At 40.2% G+C, this 23,331-nt stretch overlaps 3 protein-coding genes across 7 annotated transcripts in view; 2 read left to right on the top strand and 1 right to left on the bottom strand.

Annotated features, from left to right (window-relative positions):
- Positions 1-7,663, top strand: part of VPS35L (VPS35 endosomal protein sorting factor like) — a 57,674-nt gene extending 50,011 nt beyond the window's left edge. For all 5 annotated transcript variants that reach the window (XM_050905698.1, XM_050905697.1, XM_050905696.1 and 2 more), the window contains 2 exons: positions 6,176-6,322; positions 6,893-7,663. In XM_050905698.1, coding sequence (XP_050761655.1) covers positions 6,176-6,322; positions 6,893-6,991 — 246 coding nt within the window. In that variant the 3' untranslated portion in view covers positions 6,992-7,663. The remainder of the gene's footprint in view (positions 1-6,175; positions 6,323-6,892) is intronic.
- Positions 7,664-10,567: 2,904 nt separating this feature from the next.
- On the bottom strand, positions 10,568-20,606 carry KNOP1 (lysine rich nucleolar protein 1). Its single transcript, XM_050905699.1, has 5 exons — positions 20,581-20,606; positions 18,026-19,439; positions 14,164-14,232; positions 13,582-13,659; positions 10,568-11,184 (listed from the first exon to the last, which is right to left on the bottom strand). Exons 2-5 carry the CDS (start codon positions 19,436-19,438, stop codon positions 10,873-10,875), a joined length of 1,872 nt encoding a protein of 623 aa, XP_050761656.1. The 5' UTR covers position 19,439; positions 20,581-20,606; the 3' UTR covers positions 10,568-10,872.
- Positions 20,607-20,704: 98 nt separating this feature from the next.
- Positions 20,705-23,331, top strand: part of IQCK (IQ motif containing K) — a 42,503-nt gene continuing 39,876 nt past the window's right edge. The window contains exons 1-2 of the mRNA XM_050906295.1: positions 20,705-20,753; positions 22,244-22,299. Of these exons, the coding sequence (XP_050762252.1) occupies positions 20,705-20,753; positions 22,244-22,299 (105 nt within the window). The remainder of the gene's footprint in view (positions 20,754-22,243; positions 22,300-23,331) is intronic.

The raw sequence follows: 23,331 nt of genomic DNA, 5'->3' as shown, positions 1-23,331 counted from the left end.
TGAAGTCAGGAGAGAGGTGCAGAGGGAGGGAAAAGGTGTTTTGGCTGTACCCTGGTTTTGGTACAGGGTTACATTTGTTCAATATAAAGAAAACTCTAGGCAGCTTATTGGATTTCTTGATTGGGGTTCAGAGGCTCTGAGGGATCAAATATAGCTTAATGGATTGTATGTGAAAGGCAGGTGACTAATGTTTTTAGTATTACTGAAATAATGAGAACTTACTGTTCCGCTCATGTACCTCTTTCTGAGATTGAACCCCTCCACAACTTCCTAATCACCCCTTACTAAACTGCTGTATATTGATAGAAATCTTGTGGCTTGTAGACTGAAATGGGAGGGCAAGGGATCATTAATTTGATGGAATTTTTTTAGATAGCCTGTTTGCACAGTAGCCTGTAGTGTTTGCCAATACAAAATGTGTTAAGTGATACATATTTGGAGGATACTGTTCTAAGTTTAGCCTTTTCTCTGCTTTTGCTATCCTATTTGTCCTTCCTTGAGCAACTGTAGAGATGTAAGATGAATAAATCCTTTGCTCAAATGCCTCTACAGCATTCTACACATCGCCACGTGAATAGCAGTTCTTTTTCAGAACAGTAACAGCAGAAAACAACCATTCTTGCACAGCTAAGAGTGTCCAAGTGGGCATTGGAAGGAGATTTTTAACAGAGTTTTCAGGACTGTGGGTTGTATATTAACGATTTTTTGCGTCTGACTCCTATATGGAGTATGTGGGTGGGAATGTTTGTAGGGCTTGAAATCGGCGGTTTCTGAAAGGCTTTTTTTCTTTCCCCCCTCCCCCGGCTTTCAAGCTTAATACTTTGAGTAATGAGATCCTGTGTTATTTCACTGAAGCAGTTGTTGCATGGAAAACTGGATTTAAAGCTAAGCAGCATGGATATAGGTCCTTGCCCTGCCTTTGCCTCTGTGGCCTTGGATTTACTCCTCTGTCCATCCTTGTTTACAAAGGGGGAGCAGTTATTTTGCTTTGTTGAGTAGAAGTCCTTGAGAGATTTAGATAAAATTGTTTTGTAAGAATGAACAGTTTTTTGAGGAAGCTGTTGTTGCTGAGGAAATAGAGGCAACGAGAATATTGTCAGAGACCTCCATTTGTGCTGAAGTAGAACCGATCATAAAATCACTGTAGTATTTGGATTGTTCAGTGTTGGTGACCTTTTATTATTCATCTTCTTGGCTGCTCATTTAAATGAAGAAGCCTCTGATGATTCTGCGGTTTTATTGGTTCATTTCCTTTAAAAGCTATAAAGGAAAATAAATTTTTCTCACAATAAAATGCTTTCACCAAAATGGCAATTTGGAAGAGAACAACGCATCTTATGTTAACACAGTGTGGTCTTTTTGCAATATTAGAGAATGCTTCATTTATGTGACAGTGTTGGAATGGAAATTTCCAGTTCTGGACAGTTCTGTAAAGTTCAAGCTGTTTCTGGTCATGAGAGCATGTATCAGTGAATCCTCTCTGCCTTTGTGTGGGTGGAAGACTAATCTTATGCTCCAGGTTTCTTAGAAATGTAAATACCTTGCCTCTTGCTACTCAGTGATAAATGTCCAGATGGAGTATGTTTTGTTGAAACACGACTTGTGATCCAAAAAGTTAGAAGCATGTTGCTGTGTCCCTGGCAGTGCCATGTTAGGATGGCAGTATTCCCATGTACCATATGATAGATACTGGACTTTTTATAGTCAGTATCAAAAATGGAGCAGTAGAAAGTAATTCCTGGGTATGGTCTTGAAGCTTCTCCTTTCAACACATCTGACTTTTAATTTTATATAAACTTATAAAAACTTCAGTTGATTTCACATGTGTTTGAATCTGAACTAGAAGCAGAGTTGGACATAGTTCTCTGTGTGTGGGTATGTTTTAAGTTGAGAAGACGTTGCTCAACCTGAAGAATTTTGTGTCCTTGGCCAAGATTTTCTAAAGGTGGTTAAACATTATGTTCCTCTTTGGGAGGATGGAGGCAAGAGAATTTACCTGCTGCAGTTTCCAGAAGACACTGCAGGTGGTGGAGGTGCCTGTTTTGGCAGGCTTGCAGCTTGCCTGCTGATGGCTCAGCAAGAGGATGAGTGCATTGCAGTGAGGAACTGTGGCTGGTTAGCGCGTATCAGCTCCACTTCTTTGTCTCAGAGTTGGAGAGTCCTAACTCCCAGATTAATACTTTTATTACACCATTGTCTCTGGCATGCTGGTGGAGTTTAAAGACTAGAAATAGTTTAATTGGGAACATTGTTTCTGCATGTTTGTAAGATACTTGGTAAATGGTGGAAACCAAAATAAATAAATCGGGATTCTGCTAATGGCCTACAGCAGGATTACTGAGTATGGCTTTGGAAAGTATGGTCTGGTCCTCCATGAACCACAAGTTCCACATGGAGCACATCTTTGTTGGACTAATTTTAGAGGGAAATCAAACTGATGTGAGCAGCAGCACTATGACTGTGGAAAGCTTTAAAAATACATTAAGGACTTTGAAATAGAGATGAACCTACCATGGTGCTAGTATAGAGCTAGGAGTAAAATGTTTCAGCCTGCCTTAACTAGAGGTGTGTTACTGCACCCTGAGCCAGCCGAAGCTGTCACTGAGACTCTTGAGTACTCTAGAGGGAGGTTCTGGACTACTCTTTCAAGGATTGTATCCAAAAGAAAGCACTTTCTCTTCTGACCACCTCAGTGTGCTAGACGAGTGGTGAAATAGGGGATACGCATCCTCTTGTGTGGTATATGAGCTCCCTGCTGCAGCTTGGTTCTTGGTGTTTTCTCAAATCATTATTTCCTTTTATTATAAATGAACTTGTATCAGCTGCCATTGGTGCTAGGTGCTTCATTTATCCCACGTTAGGACAGTTGTGTAATGAGAGTTGAGCACCTGGTCTGCCCCATGCAGCTCGTGATCTTTCCCAGTGAACTAACAGATGTTAAATGTTCCCAAAGGGCTTCACGTGAGAGCTTTTACAGAAAGGCAAAGCTGCCTGTCATGGCTTTCTTTAGGAATATCTAGATTTGGATCACAAGGATGTAATCACCAGCAAGCATCACAGTAGTACTGGAATTAATTTTGGGCTAGATAGTTCAGGTAATACTAGCAAACAGATGCTCTATCAGCATGGAGACTCGGCCGAGACCGATATATTTAGTACCTTGGAGGAGCCTTACAGGCCATGCTGAGCTCTGTGCTGCCACAGATGGACTGTTAGCAAGTATCAGAGCCAGTTATTTTAAAGCTGTACATGGGAGCAGCAGCAGGCTAGATGCACCTTCAGAGGAGCAACATATCTAAATGCACAAATGCTTTTCTAACAGAAGGCTCAAGGTATCCTTATTGACATAGATGTCTGGCAGAAGTCACTGAAAGAGAGGAATGAATATTTGAATTGCTAGCCAGAATTTTGTGAAATACATTACATGGTCCATTGTGTGAAAGATCCTGTTTTTTTCTGTTATGCTATATGAAATTTGGACATTGCTCTGCACTTTGGTGGAGGGGCTAGGACACAAGGGAGTCACATTCTGGGATGATGTAGTTTGTTCTTTGTTTCATTGTCATCAGCTTTATTCCAAAGATTATGGAAAATGCACTGCCTAGAAGGCTGGCAATTCTTTTTGGTGTGGGAATTGCTAGTCCCATGATGTATGTGGTTGCCAAACAGCTGAGCTGTTGCTTTCTCCTTGCTGCCTGTGAATACGTGCTGTGAGTTGGAGTGCCACCCACAATTCAATCTCAGTTATGTCAGCAGGCTTGGCAGCAGGCTTGGCAGCCTGCTGGCATAGATATCTCCCTCGGGTTGGAGGTTGGTGCCATGTTACACAAACATTCCTGTTCGTCATCATGTGAAGCCTTGTCTGACGACTCTTGTTCGTTTTCAGACGTGGTGGGATTTACTGCATACCTGAGCCTGCTTCTCTCTTTACTTCACATTGTGTAACTGATGACTAGATCCCAAAATCCTGTCTGTTCTACCTATCCCAATACAATGAGAGTTAGTGTGCATCTCATTCTTCCAGCTTTTTAATGTGTTTCTAGATCCTTTTTGAAGTATGATCCTTTTTGAAGTACATATGTTTCAAATTAGTCAAAATGTCATCCTTATTTTAAAGAATGGATTTTGTATTTGCATTGATACTGCCTGGAAAACCTCGCTAGTTGATACTCAGAGTGGAGTACTGCTGCTTTTGCATTCTGCCCAATAATTTAACTGTCCCACTTCTTGTGAGGAAACCTCCAAGCAATTCCCAGGAACCTCTTTGAAGTTCGTATTCAGCAGAAGACACACAGGCATTAGATGGTCAATGGGAAAAAAAACCCTATAGGTAATATAGGTTATTTTGTTAATTCAGGATACATGGTGATGTGTCAGGATGCCTTGTGAATAATGTGGCAAAACATGGACTAGCTGGCTGTACCCTGTATCTCTTTTTCCCTGAAGGATGTTAGTCCTACAAGAGAAATACTACAGTAATATTTAAGCATTTAAGCATAACTACTTCACCCTTTATTGTCTTTTTGAGTTTTATTTCTGCTCTTTGTGTTACTACTACTGGACTAGACTGATCAATTGTATTTCCCTATCTGGTAGGGAGTACAGTTCAACGCTCCCAAATGATGGTTGTAGTTTTAGCCTATAAGCAGGTTTTGGAGCTATTGTGATGGAAATTGCTAATGTAGATAACTTACAGGAAGAGCTGTCTTCTTGGTAGTTTCATGTAATTAATTGAGTGCTTAGGGAACTTCTCCTGGGTCCTTGAGCAGCTCTGGGCATTGCATGTGCATGCATGTGTGTGTGGGTGCAGAGCTTCTGAGATGTCAGATATTCTCTGCCTGGACAAATCTACCGCATGTCACATACATACAGTAGCAGTCTGATGCTTCTAGTTTGGGGCATGCTACGTCCCCTTTTCTAGTTAGCCAATTCTTTAATGGCATGGCTTTCTCCTTTTCCATATTTATCTGAAGGACTGATCGTTCAGTGTGTGCCATTTCTTTGATTAATAGCATCTGACCTCTCTTCTGCTGGCAGTGAGAAGGGAAATCAATTTACTTTCAGTCCCTTAGGGAAAGGGCAGAGGCTGCATAGCTGCATTGGTATCATGTCAGGAGCACACAAGTCAGAGATCACTGCACTCCTCTTACCCAATCTCTGCCTCATTCTTCCTGTAACTTCGTATCTGAACGCTATATATTAGCTACCCTAGCATGAACTGAGAGGGCTGAAGTATTAAGTTCATTAATCGAGGTGCTCAGCTGATAGTTTTAACTACTAATCTGCTGCTGTGGTTTCTGTATAAGATGGAGCTATGCTTTTGTCAGTGGTCTTTCTTGAGCAAAAAACAAAGAACAGCTGCAGCAAAGCAGTATAAACAAATATTACAACTCAGATGCATCCAATAATAATTCATCCTTTTAGCCTTTTAAAACTTATTCTGTAGGAATAGGCAGAATCTGCAGTAGTATTTTAATTACTTCTGTTTTCCACTCACCCCAAATCAGGGTGGTAGCACCCTGTAAGCGTAGTGCAGGATTGTCCGTGCCCCAGAACTCCTCCACAGAGGCTGAAGGGCATGGTGCTCCTCCATGGTAGATTACCATGAAGTAGGGGTCCTCCTCAAGGTCCCTCCTCAGCAATTTCAGGGAAAGTATCTGCAAATATGGTGCAAATATGTTGGTATCACCAAAGTTTCTGTGAAAGAATAGCACGGAAAAAACATCTTTGGTTAAATAAATAAAAGTAGAATAGACTGCTGGAAAAAGCCTGAAGTTGCATTAATCTAGATTGATCATAGCGGTCTCCCTAAAAAACATATAGCTATGGTGATCTAAGTGCAAGGTTGGTTGGTCTGCAAGGGTGATTTCTCTGCAACTGTAGGGAGTCTTGAGTTAAAAATGTGTCAGAGCTACATACTGTGCTGTGCCAGTGGTATGAGATGTAGGAGTCTTGTGTAATTATTTTATTTACAGCAACTTAGGTTGTTTCATGACTATCACTACTTGTATTTTGAATGGAACATGAAAACTATGCCCATGTTCTTCTGTCTGTAATTATTGCTTTGTATTACAAAATTAGTATCTGCCCCTTGCACTTCTGAGAGTTCAGAGAACCCAGTGAGGTTATGCTGGATATGTTGGGATGACTATATGGAATTTTTTTTTCATTATAGACCCTAAAGCGACAGAGCCAGTTGGCACTCTATTTCTTTAACACTATTCTAGCTCATGGGGATCTACGAAACAACAAACTAAACCAGCTTTCAGTCAATCTCTGGAATCTTGCTCAGAAACATGGCTTTGCTGACACCAAGACTATGGTAAGGAAAATGGATAATGCAGAGAAATTTTAGTTCTTAAGATCTTTTTCAGCTCCTCATTTGGGAAAAGGTAAGATTTTCTTGATCTGAATAAACCTAATCTCTTTACAAGTTGCTCTCTTAAAAAAAAAAATTAAAAATTAAATGAGCTTAAAAAAAACCCACCTTATTTTTTTAAATGCTTAATGAATAAGCAGCTTCTCTTATTTCAAGGGGTCTTTATCTTTCTAGCACTTTTAAATGTATTTCACACATTAAGGAACCTGGAAATGTTGGGTGCTATAACTTTTTTTCAGTACAGAAAACTATCTTTAAGAGAAATACAGCATTTTTATTTAGTGGAGGAACTGAATGGTGTAAGCTTGGAAAGTGGGCATTCTAGAGCCTTTAAGATATACATGGTAACAAGCTCTGGAGTAAGAAATGCAAGTGCTCATGTAGCCAGTGAAATTTAGGGAAAATCATAAGAGTGTCTATTAAAACACCTTCACATAGATTAAATGATGGCCTATGAAATGAGAAAAGACAAAGACACTAAAAATCTCAAAGTATCTTTCTTTTCATACCCAGGTGAAAACGCTAGAATACATCAAGAGGCGAAGCAAACAACCTGAAATGAGTCACTTCACAGACTTGGCCCTTCGGCTTCCTCTGCAGTCCAGGACCTGAAGAATGCCTCTTTTCCAAGGAGTCATCTGTACAAGAGAGCATGCAGCCAAGGCCAAAAATCACTGATCTAGATTTTGAATGGAGGAGTTCAGTGTATTTTTATTTTACTTAGTGTGACAGATTTATGTGGACACAGGTAAAGGTAAAACAGTTCTGAGTGCAATAATTTAACCTGAATTTCTGTTTCCAGTTTTACCGCTATATTCTTATTTTAAATGCTGATTTAGATTCAGTAAACGGTATTTTGAACCTCTATGATTGCAAAAGCCTTTCGAAATCTAATCTATTGTCATTTTAGCAACAAAGGAAGAAGATCATCTGCACGGATCAATTCACAGCCTCCAAATTTCATCCCACTTGCAGAATAGTCTTTCTCCTGTGTAGAAAGCAGCATTTCAATATAATAATCCTACTAAGTCATCTTTCTGCTTCGGGATGATGCCAACATTTGTTTGGTCAGTTCCAGCAGAAGAGAAAAATGGCCGAGGTGTTACTGTTCTAATTTCTACAATACATTTTCACAGACATGTTTATGCTTTCATTTTAGTTCAATGGTGTTTTGTAATGTGGAAGGAATCTTTAAGTGCTGTCTGCAAAGGAAAATGGAAATGTATGCAAAGTACTCTACATTTGCAAAGTACACTATCACTGAATAAAACAATTTGCAGTTCATCTGTTTGTTCTAGGGGAGTTTCTTTGTGTATACAAATTTATCACTTTACCCTTGTGGAATTTAGTTACATGTACTGCTGTTACACCTAATAAAATTTCACTCTCACCACTTCTGTCCCACGGTAAGGAACCATGTTGAGACCTTGCATCTATTGCTGCTTTTGCTTAGTGGTAAGTATTTTAATGAGCTAAATCCTTATGTGGATATTAAGATACATTTTTGCACAAAAATGTTTTACTTTGTTAAGGCTAAACAGGTAATCAGTTTTGCTAGAACCATATATTTAAGGAGTTAGCAACCTGATAATAAATACCACCCAGATTATTAAACCATTCTTGATGCATGTCTTTCACCTCCTCAGTGGTTACTGAAGCAGGGTACATCTAAAATATGTATTTTGTGTTAAGGTTGTAAAGAACTGAACTAGGACCCTTTGGTCCTGGTATAGACCATATATGTAAGCTGACTAAAATTGCAGGAATACAAGATAATTATGAAGTGGTATCAACTTGACACAGAACCTTTCCAACCTTTAGTACATAGCTATTTTAATTATACTCAGTTTCCTTAAATAATTCTGTATAAAGCACACATAGATAATGAAATGATAGTACTGCATATGTTATCATGTCCCACTTTAATTTAGCTTTCCTTCTTGCTGCAGCTGCACAAAACAACTCTTAACAGCACGTAGATGATTCTTCCTGTTGGGCTTGGAAACATAAACCACGAACTGGGTAAGTGGGATTAAACTCTGAGCTCTCTAAACCGCCAAGTGGGTCACACTAAGCAGCTGTGGTATGGCAGAAATTGCCCTCTGGGGGCAAATGTACTGCTCTAAACCCAGTGTGGAGTTGTTCCAGATTCTGTAAAATGGAAACTCTTACAGCAGGCTTGCAAATGTCCCAACCATTCCTCTTCCCCATGCAGGCACCAATTTTTGCCTGTTGTCTTTTGAGCACAGTATAACTTTGGTTTCTTTATTGATGCAAGGCTGCCATGAGAAATGTTTTCAAATGTTTTACTGCTGTCTTTATTAGTGCAAAAATTGCTCAACGACAGGCAGAAAGCTCTGGTTAGTTATCAGGAGCAAACTCTAAACATCTAGCTTAGAAGCCAACACAACCACTCTAATAAACTGCTTTTGGCTTACTTCCATGTTTGAGCAAAATTAATTTTAGTTAAAGCACTCTACTTATTATAGACCTCCTCTTTCTTCTGTATGTAGCAAATACACAGGCCAGACCAAGTTTGTCTGCTTGAAAAAAGCTGACGGTTTTTTCCCCAAGTATGTGTCTTGTTTTCAGACTACAACATTTTCACGTGCACAGTATTATCAACAGCAAGGTGCCAGGCCATCCACAAAGCTATAGTCGAGCAACGCACTGGTATACATTATGCAATTCTAGATGGGAAAGAGAGTCCTTATCCAAAAGGAAGGCTAGGACTAATACCACCTTCAGCATCTTCGTCAGTGGCAGTGCAAGACCAGTCACTACCCATCCAAGACTGGCTCTGCAGCAGAAACCTGTACATGCTGTCCCTCTCCTCCTAAATGAAGTCACTAGTTGACATTTTCCTACCTGTTCCTTTATTTTAACTCATTTTTTTGCCAGGCAAGTAGCTGAGGGCCTGAATTCAGCATTTGTCTTAAATCAGAAGAGAAAACAGAACCTCCATTACCTGAATATACGTAAAGCAACAGCTGAAGCCTAGAAGGGCCAGCTGAAGCCAGCCGCTGACCTTGGAGAGCACTGGTGCAAAACAGACTCACCCTGAGATAGTGGTGGTTCTAAATGACACTTTAAAGGAGATGGTTTCCTCAAAGACAAGTTCAGGCCCTGCAGGAAGTGGTTCAGCATCCCTCTTCCCAGGTAGAGGAATGAATTCATGGCAACCCCTTAAGCTGGAGCCTCTGCATAATTTTCACTTCCCCTCAGGAGCTGCCCAAAATGCATTGGAACCAACTGCTGTTCTGTTAAGGGTATTTTCTGCTGAAGGCAGCTGCTTTCAGGTAGAGCGGTCCACTGGAGAAGACTATTGTGGAAAGCGAGGTTGCCTTAAAAGAGCAAGAAATTTAGTAGTTCAGTTGCCATGATCTTATCAAAAAGGATAGGTAATTCGGCAGAAAAACAGTAAGCTGGGTAAGTAGAGATAGTAACCTAATTCTGGGGGGCTGAGGTTCCCCTGCAAGTTGGCCACTATTACATTACAGCAGGCATGGACGTAAGAGATGCTCACCTTGTTCTGCTTAAGCACCAGAGCTACGCTAAAACTTAACAACACTATCTCCCATAACAAATGGCACAGCCAGTAATAAAATACATGACAGTTTTTCACTATCTTTTTGTAAATTCAAGCAAGACACTGATAGACTGCTTTGGACCCTTGAATTCTGAACACAACATATGCAAATGTAGTCTCATATTTACTCTCTTATTAAAAAGCCAGTGAAAGTGTAGGTTGTCTGAAAATCCAAAGGTTAGAAATTTCATTCAGATTGATGTATCATGAACCCAATAAGCACATTATTAAAATTACCTTGCTTTCTATAACTTAGGAAGTCTAGAACCATATATTTGGTGCTGCTATCCAGAAAGCGTCTACCTCCATCCACAGATAACAGCTGTTGCTTGAAAATCCAACTGCCAGAGCATAGTTAGAATATAGACGATGTTCAACACTATTCGCTTCAATGTTAATGCTTATAATGAAGATGCTAATATTTAAGAAACTACTTTCCGAGTTAAAAGTCTCCCCTCATCAAATTTGTAGGCATACGAGCAGTGTTTCTTCAAAGTAAAACACCATCACTTTGTACCACTGAGTGTGAAAATGTGAAGATTTTACAGAACACTAAAATCTTTTTGAATCACTAAGATGTAGCTAAAAATAAGTTTATGAAATCAGCATTTTAAAAAAATTTAAGTTTCAACTTGTTGCAGGCATTGCCCATGTATCTTCAGTCTTTGAAGGAGGCTGTCTCTTGCCTTGTACAAAACATTGTAAAGGTTCCAAAAACTTACTGTTTAGCTGAAGTGAGGACCCAGCTCCACATAATCTGGCGTATGCAGTTGAAAACTTGTACTAAAAGTGCCTCATAAATCAAATTTCTTAAACATTTTGTATTTTATTTCAAGTAAAAAGATGTCAGAAGTAAAAAGAAATTTGCCTGTTGAATTTTCATTCCTTTTATTACTTCAGAGTTTTAATCTTCAAATTTTATAGATCTAGATGTATATTTGTCTATGTATACTTTTTTATTGGCAGCAGGTTGAAATCCAAGACCAATTCCTCTATGTTGCTTCAAGTCCATTGCTTTATCGAACTCCATCTTCAGAGCCTGCTGTAACTTCTCCTGCCCTTCCCTGTTCAGAGCCATGTTCGGTTTGTTTGTGGTTGCTGAGAGATTTTGGATAGGCACAGAGCCCTTCTTAAAGCCACCCATCAGTCTAAAAAACTTCATTTCTTCCTCAGAACTTTGAAAACCAGCTGTACTCCACTGGCCGAACTTTGTATCCTGTGAAGCAAAACAAAGTTAACACTGACATTAAATAACACCAAGACCAAGGAAGACAATTTCTGGCTGTGGACCATGAGAACAGAACCAGCTACAAAAACCTGACAGGGCTGACAAAGCTGGGAAGCAGTCATTCCATGGGTCATACCTCTTGAAGGACATGATAAAAGAATGACATAACCCTGCATGAGTGCATCTTCATTAGCATTTCAGTTCATTTAACCTGGAGACAGGGTTTAATGCACTTCCAGAATCTCCTTTCCCTCTGTCTTTAGGAATCTTGGCTTTTCTGCTCTCTGGATAATGTTTACCTAGCTCAAAGAGCCAGACGTTGCCCAGTCATTTCTCTTATTCTAAGACAATTGTCAGACTCAATCCTTTTTCTCTTTCACTCTGTCACTTTGTGCGGTTATCTTTTCATTTTCCTATTGCCTAGTTAGGTAGCTCTTGTTTTCAGCAGTGTTTTGTTACGTTAGTTTTGGAGACTGTTCATCAGGCTCATATGCTTTAAGTAATATTTGCATTCTCATCCCACTAATTACCACTAATATTGCAAGGGTGCAAAAACTGAGGGCATACCCTCATCCAACAGGACTAAATACAATACTCTTAAAGCCTCCCCTCCCTTGCAGTTTGCTGTTTTCTTTGTATTCGCTGTATTCGCCTTTCACTGTATTCTTTGAACTAGTTCACTCCTTCAGGATTCTTTTGTCTGCAGATACTGGCTCCTTTCTGAGAACACAGGCAATGTCCAAGTAAAATCAGAATTCAGCCATTCGTGGATAACCCAGGATACATCATATGATTTACAAAGTTTATGAACTTTTGGCTTACCTAAAAGCAGGCTTTATTATCTAAGGATCTTATTTGACTCCTGAGCTATAGCTAGGAGCTATGCAGTCATTTATAACTATGTTTGGCAGGACTGCTGCTCCCAATTTTTTCTTTAAAATTGGGGGCGATATTAAATGGAAGAATGTTTGATCATTAATTAAATAGACTGAGCTGGCTACATCAAAGGAAAAAATGTTAATTTAGTGGTGTGTTTATGTAAGCCTGAAATCCTTCCAACTGAACAGTTGTAGCTTGCATGAAACAGTCATTCTCCACTAGACAGCCAACATGACACACAGCATGCTACACAATATTGCAGGCAAGCTGTAGCAGGTTTTTTAAGTTTAAAAAATACAAGGCTGGAGTATCATTCACTATCACAGGCCAGAATACCTGCTATTAAAAGAAAGCTATCCATAATACTTCAGTATTTTTACCTTGCTCAAAGACAAGTTGCTGTATAAGCCCAGGTCTGTGACACAGACGCATGCACATAAATACATGTCCTCCCCTTGGAATGGAAGGCATCTGCACAGATGCAAAAATAATTATGGTTTGTCAAACCCTGTAATTTTTTTTTTAAGTGAATTGCTGGCAGGCACTACACATAGCTTTTGCTGCAGCGTTTCCAGCTCACTCTTTGTGAAGCCGATAAATTAGTTTTCATAGCTTCTATTCTTCTGCATACTACTAAGCAGAGACAGATCAGCACCAAAGAACTGAGATCCTCTGCCAAGGATGTCATTTTTCTCGATGACTTCAGAGACTATTAGATAGTTGCAGTTCCAGAGCTATTGCAGTCTGCCTCCCACTATGTAAAAACCTACAGTTGTTGTTTCTGGTATTTGTTTGAAGTATATTCCAACTTTCTAGGCATACTGGCAGTCTTGCGAAACAACTAAGAATCCTGAACTACTAGCAAAGCTTTCTCTCCTGCTGAATCTTATTACTCCTGCTAAACACTACTGCAACAGTTTCCACTACCTTACAGTAAACCTGTCAGGAGGCAGGCTGAGTAGGATGCAAAGAATAAAGAATCATCTTTCAAAGAGGTGGAGGAAAGATGTAGAAGTTAGGAGAGAACCGACTGTAAATATCACACACGTGTTATCAGTTGTCATCCCTTTTACCTTTCCATGTGCACGCATTTCTGAGTGTCTGCAAAGCCTTCCAGATAACAATTCAGATACAATTCGGTGACTGCTATATCCATAGCCTAGAATTATTTATATTTCACAGTAAGCAGAACATGCTTCTGTAGCAATTTGTCATGGCTCATTCTCCAGAGGAACCAGAGAAAATGTTGCTTTTGAGGACTGATGATGGGAATTAGAGCACTGTACAATGCCAACTGCTGTTGGATTTCACTGGTCAGCTCCCAGACTCTCTTGGGATTGTACTAACCTGTTCTATAGCATGACCTTAAATTTAGCGTCAGAAGGAAGACTGTTGTGCCAAGCCATGTACCTGAGCCACATACAAAAAAAAAGTGCAGTGCTGTTTTCAGGAACTTGCTCTGGGACACGGTATTTCCATCAGATCAAGGTCTAAGTTCATACATACCCGTTCTACTTTGGGACTGAAAACCTTAGTTTTGCCAGATTCTCTATCGATTTCTTCTTGCAGAGCCTGCCGTCTCACCTAGCATGCAGAAAAAACAGCACAAGACACTGTCTTCTGTGTGTTAAATGACAGTTAATTTAATTCACAATGAAAAGGGAAGAATAAAATAATTAGTTATCTTCAGAATCTTGCCATGATAATTAAAAAGTTGCATGTGGTCCTTTTACACACTCAACACGAGAACTGTGATTTTTCTAGTGGTATTTCAAATGAACATTCTGCTCTGTCAGATATGTTTAATCTTCTAACTGCAGGTAACAGCTACACTGAAACTGCCAACATTGATGAGAGGCAAAGAAACCTGTATTTAACCTAATAAGCTACTTATTAGAAGCTTCTGACATTGACTGGAGCTGTACATTTTGGACTTAACCCATGGAAGGTAAAGCACATTTTAAGCAGAGCTCTGTTGAGGGAAATCTTGGCATAGATGAGCAACAAAGCAGGTTTTTTGTTACAAATTCTATGTATACGTTAAATGCGGACTTGCTTTAAATCCTACACAATTAAGAAAAAGCATACCTTGTCTATGTTAACTTCATCACAGTTTCCTTTTTTTTCCTGCACAATAGTTACATCATCCACATATTCCTGTAAAACAGGAAAAAGCTTGTATGAGTATTTTTAGCCATTCTGGTTAATTAGAATTTACACAGCTCTGACCACAAAAGTAGCAAAAACACTCAGCAATACAATACTACTATTCTGGGGTGAGAAGACATAGTCATATCTAAGCTGGAAATGCCCATTAAACCTGTGTATTTCTATGGAGAGACTTTCTCCCCAAGGAAGAGATCTTTTTTTAACAAAGAGGATAAGGGATTTCTTTAAGGTGACATGTTAAAATGGACCTGCCAACATCACTGGCACATACAGTAACGTTTGCAGACAGGGTCATTTCAAAGTAAAACGTTTCATAAAAGTTTAAATTTATACTTAAAATAAGGGACAGAAACAGTGAAAGTTAAAAAAAAAAATTAAAAATTGGTGGTAAGATAATGGCCCGTCTGAAGGCACAGGACAAGCCTGAGGCATGTTGATCCCACTAGCCACTTCAAAAAACCCCCAAAAACCAAAAAAAAAAAACCCAGTCGAGAGGCAGCTGCATTGTGCTCCGTCTTGTACAAATGCAGAGTAGATGACAGTCCCCAAGGAGCTTCCAGTCTGGAAAGAGCACGGGGAGAGGCGTGACATATACATAAAGTGTCTCCTGCAATGGCAGCAAACAGCACATTCCACATCTGAGAGCAAGGAGCAGCGAGCTGGTGTGAAGAGACAGAGCAGCTACGGCAGGAACGGAGGGGCAGGATGGCAAGAGGTAAATCAGTGGCAGAGTCCACAAGCAGCCAGACACTGATAACTCTTCCACAAAGTGCAGCCCTTCAGCAGCGTTTGCTCCCATTGACTGGCATTTCTAGATCATTGCCCTCAGCCTTTCTTTTCCAAATTTGTAATAAGATTTTTGGGCGTCCAGTGTAACAGGATAAGTAAGTAAAGTATAAGTTTAATAAGTAATAAAATTTACCACCAGGATAGTAGTAAATTAGAGCCATAAGCTTTAGACCAGCCTGGAAAAGGTGGCCAAAGGGAAGATCTATTGATACAGCAAACATAATAAGCCAGGCATGAAATAACCAGGGAGCACTAAGACAAGGAAAAGATTTGTAACATACTTCTGTCAGCAGAAGCTGCTGTTACTTTTTTGAGGGTTTACAGTTTTATTTAAAGCCATGAATGATTTACCTCGTTTTCCAAAGCTACCTTTTATACATGGATGTCACACACACACAAGTGCATGCACCATTAAAAATGCAAGAACACTGTCTGCAATAAGGAGAGCTCATTCTCTTGAATGAAAAGAAAAAAACCAAAACCAACCCACCCACCCCCTCCAGTTTACTTCCAAACAGCCTGGTACTGTCTTTATAGACCTATCAAAACAAGCAGGAAAACTGTGATGACAGGATTCCGCAAACAGCTGCAACTTTTTTTTTTTTTTTAGCTGGAAGGTTAAGTGGCAGACGAAGAAGGAGGAAGGGTGCACTCCCATCCCTGCTAATTCACAGCATGTCACTGACCTCTTGAAGGCTACTGCGTGGCAAAAATTACTCCCTCTGGAGGTATGCCAGTCTTCCCCCAACTTCATAGAAGGGGAGCACATTCACACGTGGTAGGATTATGCTATCTACAGGCAAACAACTTCAAAGAAGTAAACTGAGTCCTCACTCCTCACTCTGCCCAAGTTGACTGTAATGGCATCCAATGGGAAAAACATAAATCATTGCTACTAAGTGGGTATCACTCCACATTGTCTTTAAAAACTTACTCTTTTGCTTGCTGCACAAGCCCAACAGAGGATTTTTCAAGGCATGCAGCAGTGTGAGTGACACACTGTAGACTAGTTTCAGGACTATGGCACAGTTAAATGCAAGACCGACGTTATCAGCCATTTATTACAGCACTGTCTTTTGGCCTGGCAGGAACTACATTTCTCTAGAACTCATTTACCCAGACTTCTCAATCTTCAGGAGAATCTCTCTGAAGTACTTTTTATTATTAAAGGACAGAGCTGAATATGGGAAAGAGAAACAAAACATGCATCACCCTATACCCTTCTCCTCAATTGTTTGCAAGGTATTTGCCATGTTTTCCATTGTAATTGGTCATGCAGGTTTACTTGTCATTGTTAGGCTTATCTTGCCTCCACAGAATGTGAGCAGCTGCAAAAATCCAAATAATGTCTAACAGTCTCAAAAAGGCAATGTCAATTTAATTAGAAGATATATTCCAGCAATAAAACCACCTTGTCCTTTGAAAGGTCAAAAGGAGAAACCTAAGTAAAAAGCCTGAAACATCTGCTCACCTAACGACTGATAAGCATACATACTCCCAACACAAACCTTTGTGGAAAAAGCCTGTATCTGGGTCTCCATGAAGGCTGAAGAACCTGCTTATATAAATCTATATTTAATTATTAGCACTAGACACCAGAAAGCTGCCAGGTTTCCACAGAACAATAAGAAACTGCATATTTGAGTGTATAACAAAGTAAAGCACACCATGAAGTGTGCTGGAGAGGCAACTAGCGCTATGGCCCGCTCTATCCCTAGTTTACAAAAATCTTCAATGATACTTTATTAACTAGTGAATAAACTAGTTATTTTTTTATAATAACTTTTTTTAAAAGTTTATTAACTTTTAAACAAGCCAAGCATTCAAAGTTCTTGATAAAAAAACAACTGGAGTGCAGTTTCCCATTACCTATGAAAATAAAAACCAGCTCCTAATGATTTGCAATGAGCTGTTTTCAAAGTTGTTTAAGCAGCTAAAAATACAGATAGATACCTATTGAATTCTGAGCATCTCACAGCTTAATTCCCAATGATAACAAGAGGTTAGGCATGTAGGTACTAACCTTAGGCACTTAAATAGCTTTAAAATATGACCCTAATCAGATAAGAAAAAGAAAGTTAAAAAAGTTAAAGCAATAAAACCAAATCTTATTAGTCTAATTTTTGAAAGAAATCAAAGAAGAAACCTGTGTATTTCAAATCTTTCATCAGTTCTTCTCCATGTTTGTTTCACCTCAGACATGGCAGTACTGCAAGACTCTGGGATGGGATTTCCTTTAACAGTCAGTCTGGATACAATTCCAGTTACCTTCAGTTATAATTTACACAGCTCTTATTATCGATTTATTTTCTTGCATAGATTTATTTTTTTAATTAAGAATTTGTGTTTAGGTTGTTCTCCAGTATTTTTCTATCAGAATTTAAACATTAATGCTCTCGGCCTAGTTTACACTTAGGATTCTTAGGATTTCCTCTAAAGTTTTGTCCAAGTTAGACAACAGGTTTGGGCTAAATTTCCCCCTTGTTTCTAACACTACACAATTCCAGCATTAACAGCAGCAAAAGCCTGAGGAGAAGTCTAACGCACACAGTTAGATGCACTCATGCTGCCAGTGTTACCAACCTGCTCAGGTTAAATGACGTGGTATTAAAATCCTATTTTATAGGAGTGTTGCCACTTTGCTAAGAGCAGCTGAAGGAGGGATAGAAGAACATTTTTGACTGCACATACTAGTTTTCTTTTTGTGCCAATACTTGCTGTTAGTTGTAATATTTACATTTTCACAATTGAAACACTAGATGACTACAGCAGTAGGCATTAAAAAATACTTTCCCATGTTTCGTAACTATGACGTGCTGAAATCAATAGATCAGCTGATCCTGCTTCTCAAAACCCAGAGGAGGCCCCTATTGACCGAAATGTAACCTAAGGGTCCGAACAGGCAGAACAGCCTGCAAAATAGGAAACTGTCTACCTAAAAAGCTTTAAATTCCTTAGCAGGAGGGTGGAAGGATACCTTCTTTCAACTTACCAGTGCCTCATTTCCCATGTCTTCTCTTTTGATCTTTTTCTTTGTTGTATTTGCTTTTGAACCTGGTTCTTCAGCAAAGTCCTGTAGTACCGCTTTTTTTCTTTTTTTCCTTTTTCTGTCACAGAGCATATGATTACTATTGCATAATACCCTATCTACAACGTCCCCTGTGACACATTCAGCTCGCTTCATTTCACTCTCTTTGTTCTTTTTATTGCTTTCTAGTCGTGTTATTTTTTGGCTTTTAGATGCACTGTCATTGTTTAAAGAAACTTTTGAATATATTGTTTCCTCCTCCTCTTTCTGAATCTTCTTTTTCTTTTTCTTCTTGATGACTTCATTATTATCCTTGATATTCTTCCTCGTTTTTTTTCCAGAAAGCTCTTCTTCCTCAGACTCAACGTCTTGCTGTGCTGGGAGAGGCTTATCAGGAACTCTGTGACTGTAGTCTTGATTATCTTCACATGTTAAGGAAGAAACATCTTTGCTTCTCTTCTTCTTCCTCTTGGTCTCTCTGATACTTCCAGAGTTCTCAGTAGTGTCCTCTTCCTCTCTATTTGTCAATGTAATTTCCTGGGAATTCTTTCTTTGCCTTTTTCTGAAGTCACTGAATGCAATGGGGCTATCAGGAACTCCATAGATGTTGTCCTGATTATCTGCTAGTGGTAAAAAGAAGTCGGACCTATCTTTCTTTTTCTTCCTCTTTCTTCTCATATAACTCTCCCCATCATTCTGGATAATATCTGTTCCATGGTTTTTGCCTGTAAAAGCTTTTTCTTGTGAAATGTATCTGTGTGGCTTTTTACGAACTTTTTCAGACCATTTATGTTCACTGTCCTGGATGTCCTCTAATGAAAAAGAAAAAATGCCTTTCTTCTTTTTTTTCTTAGTTACTTCACCATCCAATTCCAAATTCAAAGCACTATTCTTTCTGCTTTTTTTAAAAGCAAATTCATTTTCCTTAGTACCATCTGTATGATAATTTGAAAGCTCCACATCACTACTCTGATTATTCTCCAATGATAAGGAGGAATGACATTGGACTTTTTTTTTCTTCTTTTTGAGAATTTTAATTTCTTCCTCTGATGCCTCTTGAGGTTCTGAATCCAGATGACCTACATTCACAAAGCTTTCTGAATGTGCTTCTTTCAGTAATTCAGAGCCAACTTTCTTTTTCTTGTTTTTCTTCTTCTTCTTCTTCAGTTCTAATTGATCTAAGCATTCATCTTCTTTTAAATTTTCCTTTTTCCTTACCTTTATTTTTGTCTCCAGCTGGTCATCATCCTCAGTTTTAATGACAGCTTGAACATGTTTCTCCATTTTAATGATAGTCTGGCTCCTACTACTTTTCACCTTTTTCTTTTTCTGTACAGGTTCCTCATGAACTTCTTTTCTCTTTTTCTTTATTATCATTCTAAAAAATGAAATGAAGATGTTAGTGCACTGCTTCAAGAAAATGACACAAGTCCTAGTCTATTTGGTCTCCCTTTATTCTGAAACCATTCCATCTCTCTCATTGTCCCTGGCACTCTTTTTCCAGTTTCACAATCTGCTTTCTGTGATGGAGGGAACCAGAACTGCATGCAGCACTGAAAATACACTCTACTGGAGTGGTCAAGGAGTGATTTTTTTGTCTTGTTCTTTAGCGCTGTCCTAGTTAGTTTGTAATCTTCTGTTTGTCTTTTTGGCAGCTTCCAATGATGACATTTTCACAGAAATATCTACCCTCCAAAAATCTTTCCTAAATGACAAGGCATATACATATATATAAATTGGAAAGTATAGTTAAGATGGTTTTCCACGTATGTATGACTTTTCACTTATTTAACACTGAACGTCACTTTATTGCCCACTTAGCATTACAAGATCCTGTTAAGGCACGTTAGTTATTACCTTGAATTTGCTTCTGTTTGCAATTTCTAGTCTTTGCTATCCGTTTCCTTTCTCGGGACATTTATGCCTATGAGCAGGTTACAGCAGAGAAGCCTTTGGGACCCATCTGCTGACACTCCCTCCCTTTGCAGAGAAACCTATTTATTCCTACTTGGTTTCCCATCTTGTAATCAATAACTAATCCACAGGATTTCTTTAGGTGCCTCTTGCAAGGTACCCTGTCAAAACCCTTTAAAAACCCCTAGGTATACCATAGTACAGCTGTATCTGTTATCTGCGTGCTTGTCAGGGCTTTCGAATAAAGCCAGCAGATGCGCGGGACCGCCGCCGCCCGCTCCTCCTGCCAGCCTGCGCGCCGTGGGAGCCGGGCTGAGGGGCCCAGGGCTGCCCACAGGCAACCCCTGCGCCCCGGGAAGGAGCCGGACCCCCGCCGACTGAACCCCATTTCCCTGGGGTCACCCCACATCCCGCTCCACTTGTGCCCCCCCTTAGATGGAAAGAGCGGAGCGCGGCGGCAACACCTCGTTACCGCCCGGCTCGGCCCCGCCGCCCCCCTCCCCCGCCAGCAGCGGCCGGCCGGGTGGGAGCTCCGGGAGCGCCTCCGCCGGGCAGGCCGCGGCCGGAGGCAGACCGTCTCCTCAGGCCGCCCTGCCGCCGCTTACCTGCCGCGGCCCACGTGCAGCGCCCGCCGCCCCGCGCCGCCCCGCCGACCCGGAAGGGGAACGCGGCCGCCCCCGCCCCGCGGCGGGGACTGGCGGAGCGGTTGCCGCGGCAACGCGGCGCGGCATGGCGGCGGGCGGGCGGCCGCCGGGCCTCTGGGAGCGGGTGTGCGCAGGTGGGAGCGCCTACCCCCGCCGCTGCCGGGCTGCCGGCCTCCGGGGGAACGGCCCGGCCCTGAGCGGGCTGCGGGTCCCATGAGGGAGGCCCCGGCCCTGACCCGGCTTGCACCCCCGCGGGGAGAGGCCCGCCGGCGTCGTCCTTCGCCTCGGTCACTGGAGGCTCTTCAGGGCCGCTGCTCGCTGCTGCCGGCGGCCTCCTGCCCCGCCGGTGGCGCGCCCGTTCCCATATCAGTGCTGGGGAACCGGGGAGCAAAGCCGGCCCTGCGGAGGTGTTGGCTGTACCTGCCTCCAGAAGAGTGCTAAAAAACTGCCCTTCTCACCGCTGAGAGCAAGTTCAAAAGCGTTTCCGCTCATGAGCATTATGTTACTTTTTATTGTTATCATCTTCGGACAGAAACATACCGTTGTGTGTGTTTCTGCTGCCAGTAGGGCCAAAAGTATCCAGCTTATTGCAGTAGTGTCATGGCCTCTGATTTACCACGCAGTAATCTGTGCCCTGTGTGGATGCAGCTTTGGGGGTTATCCTGGTAATGGAGTTAGATCATTGCCTCGGGAAAGCAGAGAGGTGACAATATTATTGCTATTATGCAAGTTCAACGAATACAAAACTTCTGTTACCAGAGTCCGATTCTAATAGCAAAAGTCTTGGTCTTTTCCTAAAATCTGAGAGCACCGAGACCGATTGGGAAGCTGAGACGCCAGCACCGTAGTTTTGCAGTGCCCAAATGGTGTTCTCCTCATTTAGTACTTTATAATGCCTTAAAGTAGGTATTTTGTGTTAAAATGGCCGTTATTAATGTAGGAATAAAGTTGCTTATTCTTATATGATTCAGCTGAGGCATCTGTACTACACATGGAAGTAGCAATGCCAGTAAATCTCCTAATTACAGTGGTAGAATGGTAAACCTGCTGGGTTTGGCTGTCAGAATTTTCTGTATTGTGTAATCTGTAAGTTTTTTTTCACGTCAGGTCCATTCTCCTCCTCCTTTATTTTTCTTAGCCTGATTCACTCAGTAATCTATGTGGATCATGTACTGCTTTTGCTTTTTGGGTTTTGTTCTTTTTTTTTAAAGTGGAGACAGTAATACTTAGCAATGTCCTGGGGATTTAATTGCTTATAGAGGAATTCAAGTTGAAAACCACTATTACATACTGCTAAAAACAATGGTTAATTCTGTGCAAACATCTGCATTTTACTTCCATTAAAGTATTTTAAATTACTATTTCAATTAAAAATCTTTTTCCCAATAAAGGGTTCTTTTATCAGTGAGAACCTTGAACTTGACTTAAAGCCAAGACAAGAGGCTCTAAAGTTCTCATTTGTTTTAAAACATTAGATTTCATGTTAAACACATATTTGTTGTATACTAATTTTTGTTGTTTCGAACCAGAATAAGTACTTTTAGAAAGTAATGTTTGTTTAGGAGAAAAATAAATATGTTTTTAAAGTCTTCTGGATAAATGTTGTACTTCTTTTTACTTTTAGAGTATGAAGCAGAACAGCCTCAATTCCCAGATGTTCCTGAATCAGAACATGGATCTGTGAGTATAGTTCAAGTAAAAAATCTGCATAGGGCTGGTTTTAAAAGATTTTAAATAACTAAATGGGAAAATTAGATACCCGCAGAGCAGACTCATTGATAAGATGAAAACAAAATTACATTTTGCAAACAACTTTTGTGAATCAACAAATGTAATATTCCAAATCATTGCTTTTATTTAAAGCAACTTGGGTAGCGCTATCCTAAAATTAGATTACCAGCTGTGTTTGGTTTGTACATCTTGCTGCCTTTTTTCTGCGACTGTCTGCTTCGTAGGCAGGACTCTGAAGTGTGCAAGGATCTCCTTTGGGTGGTGTTGCAGGCAGACTGAGGACTGAAACAGGCAGGAGAGGGGAGCAAGCGCAGCGAAGGAGTTATGCCCCAGTTTCACATATGTGATGGGTCACTTAGATGTGGCCATTGAAATTAGTGGAATTAAACCTGATCAAAGTTGTTTGAAGTCTAATTTTGGCCAAATAAATTCAGTCTAGGAGGACTTGTTTGGCAGACATAAAAATTTAAGAAAGACAAACCGCTTTAAATCTTTGCCCCAGCAGTTCTAGGAGCAGCAAAATTAATTCTTTTGGGCATCACATACAGAGTTAACTTTCATTTAAATTAGGCATTTTTGTAGATGTTTTATCTTATTATTCTGTATTTAGGTTACTTTGTTATTTTAAAACTATTTTAAGACGTTGTATTTTAAATTGTGTGACAGTTGGTCTGTTTAGACCTGTCCTGTTTCCCCAAATGAAACTGCCTTCATTACAGGCTGTTATTAAATTTGAGTAGTGAACTCTGCTTGGGAAATTAGTCTGGGCATAATATATTGATATATTTGAGCATCAAAATAAAATAATATACCTTTTTATGTTGATGCACTTTTTTTAAATTTCCAAAAGGATCATTTTTTGAATCTTGCATATGTTAAAAAGGAGTCTGTCTGCGGTCATTGACATGCAGTGTATTATAAGTGTAGTGGCCTGATCCCACCACCTGCTTTTCAGTAGCTCATAAATCCAACTGAATTTTA

Source organism: Gymnogyps californianus, chromosome 15 (genome assembly GCF_018139145.2).
Source record: "Gymnogyps californianus isolate 813 chromosome 15, ASM1813914v2, whole genome shotgun sequence".
NCBI classification, from domain to species: domain Eukaryota; kingdom Metazoa; phylum Chordata; class Aves; order Accipitriformes; family Cathartidae; genus Gymnogyps; species Gymnogyps californianus.
This window is presented reverse-complemented; position numbering and strand designations above follow the sequence as displayed.

Excerpts from the sequence above, each read along its gene's own strand:
- KNOP1 (XM_050905699.1), bottom strand. The coding sequence starts at position 19,438 with ATGATAATAAAGAAAAAGAGAAAAGAAGTTCATGAGGAACCTGTACAG. Across the intron at positions 14,233-18,025 it reads ACATGGGAAATGAGGCACTG|GAATATGTGGATGATGTAAC; the intron begins GTAAGTTGAAAG and ends CCTGTTTTACAG. Across the intron at positions 13,660-14,163 it reads ATGAAGTTAACATAGACAAG|GTGAGACGGCAGGCTCTGCA; the intron begins GTATGCTTTTTC and ends TCTGCATGCTAG.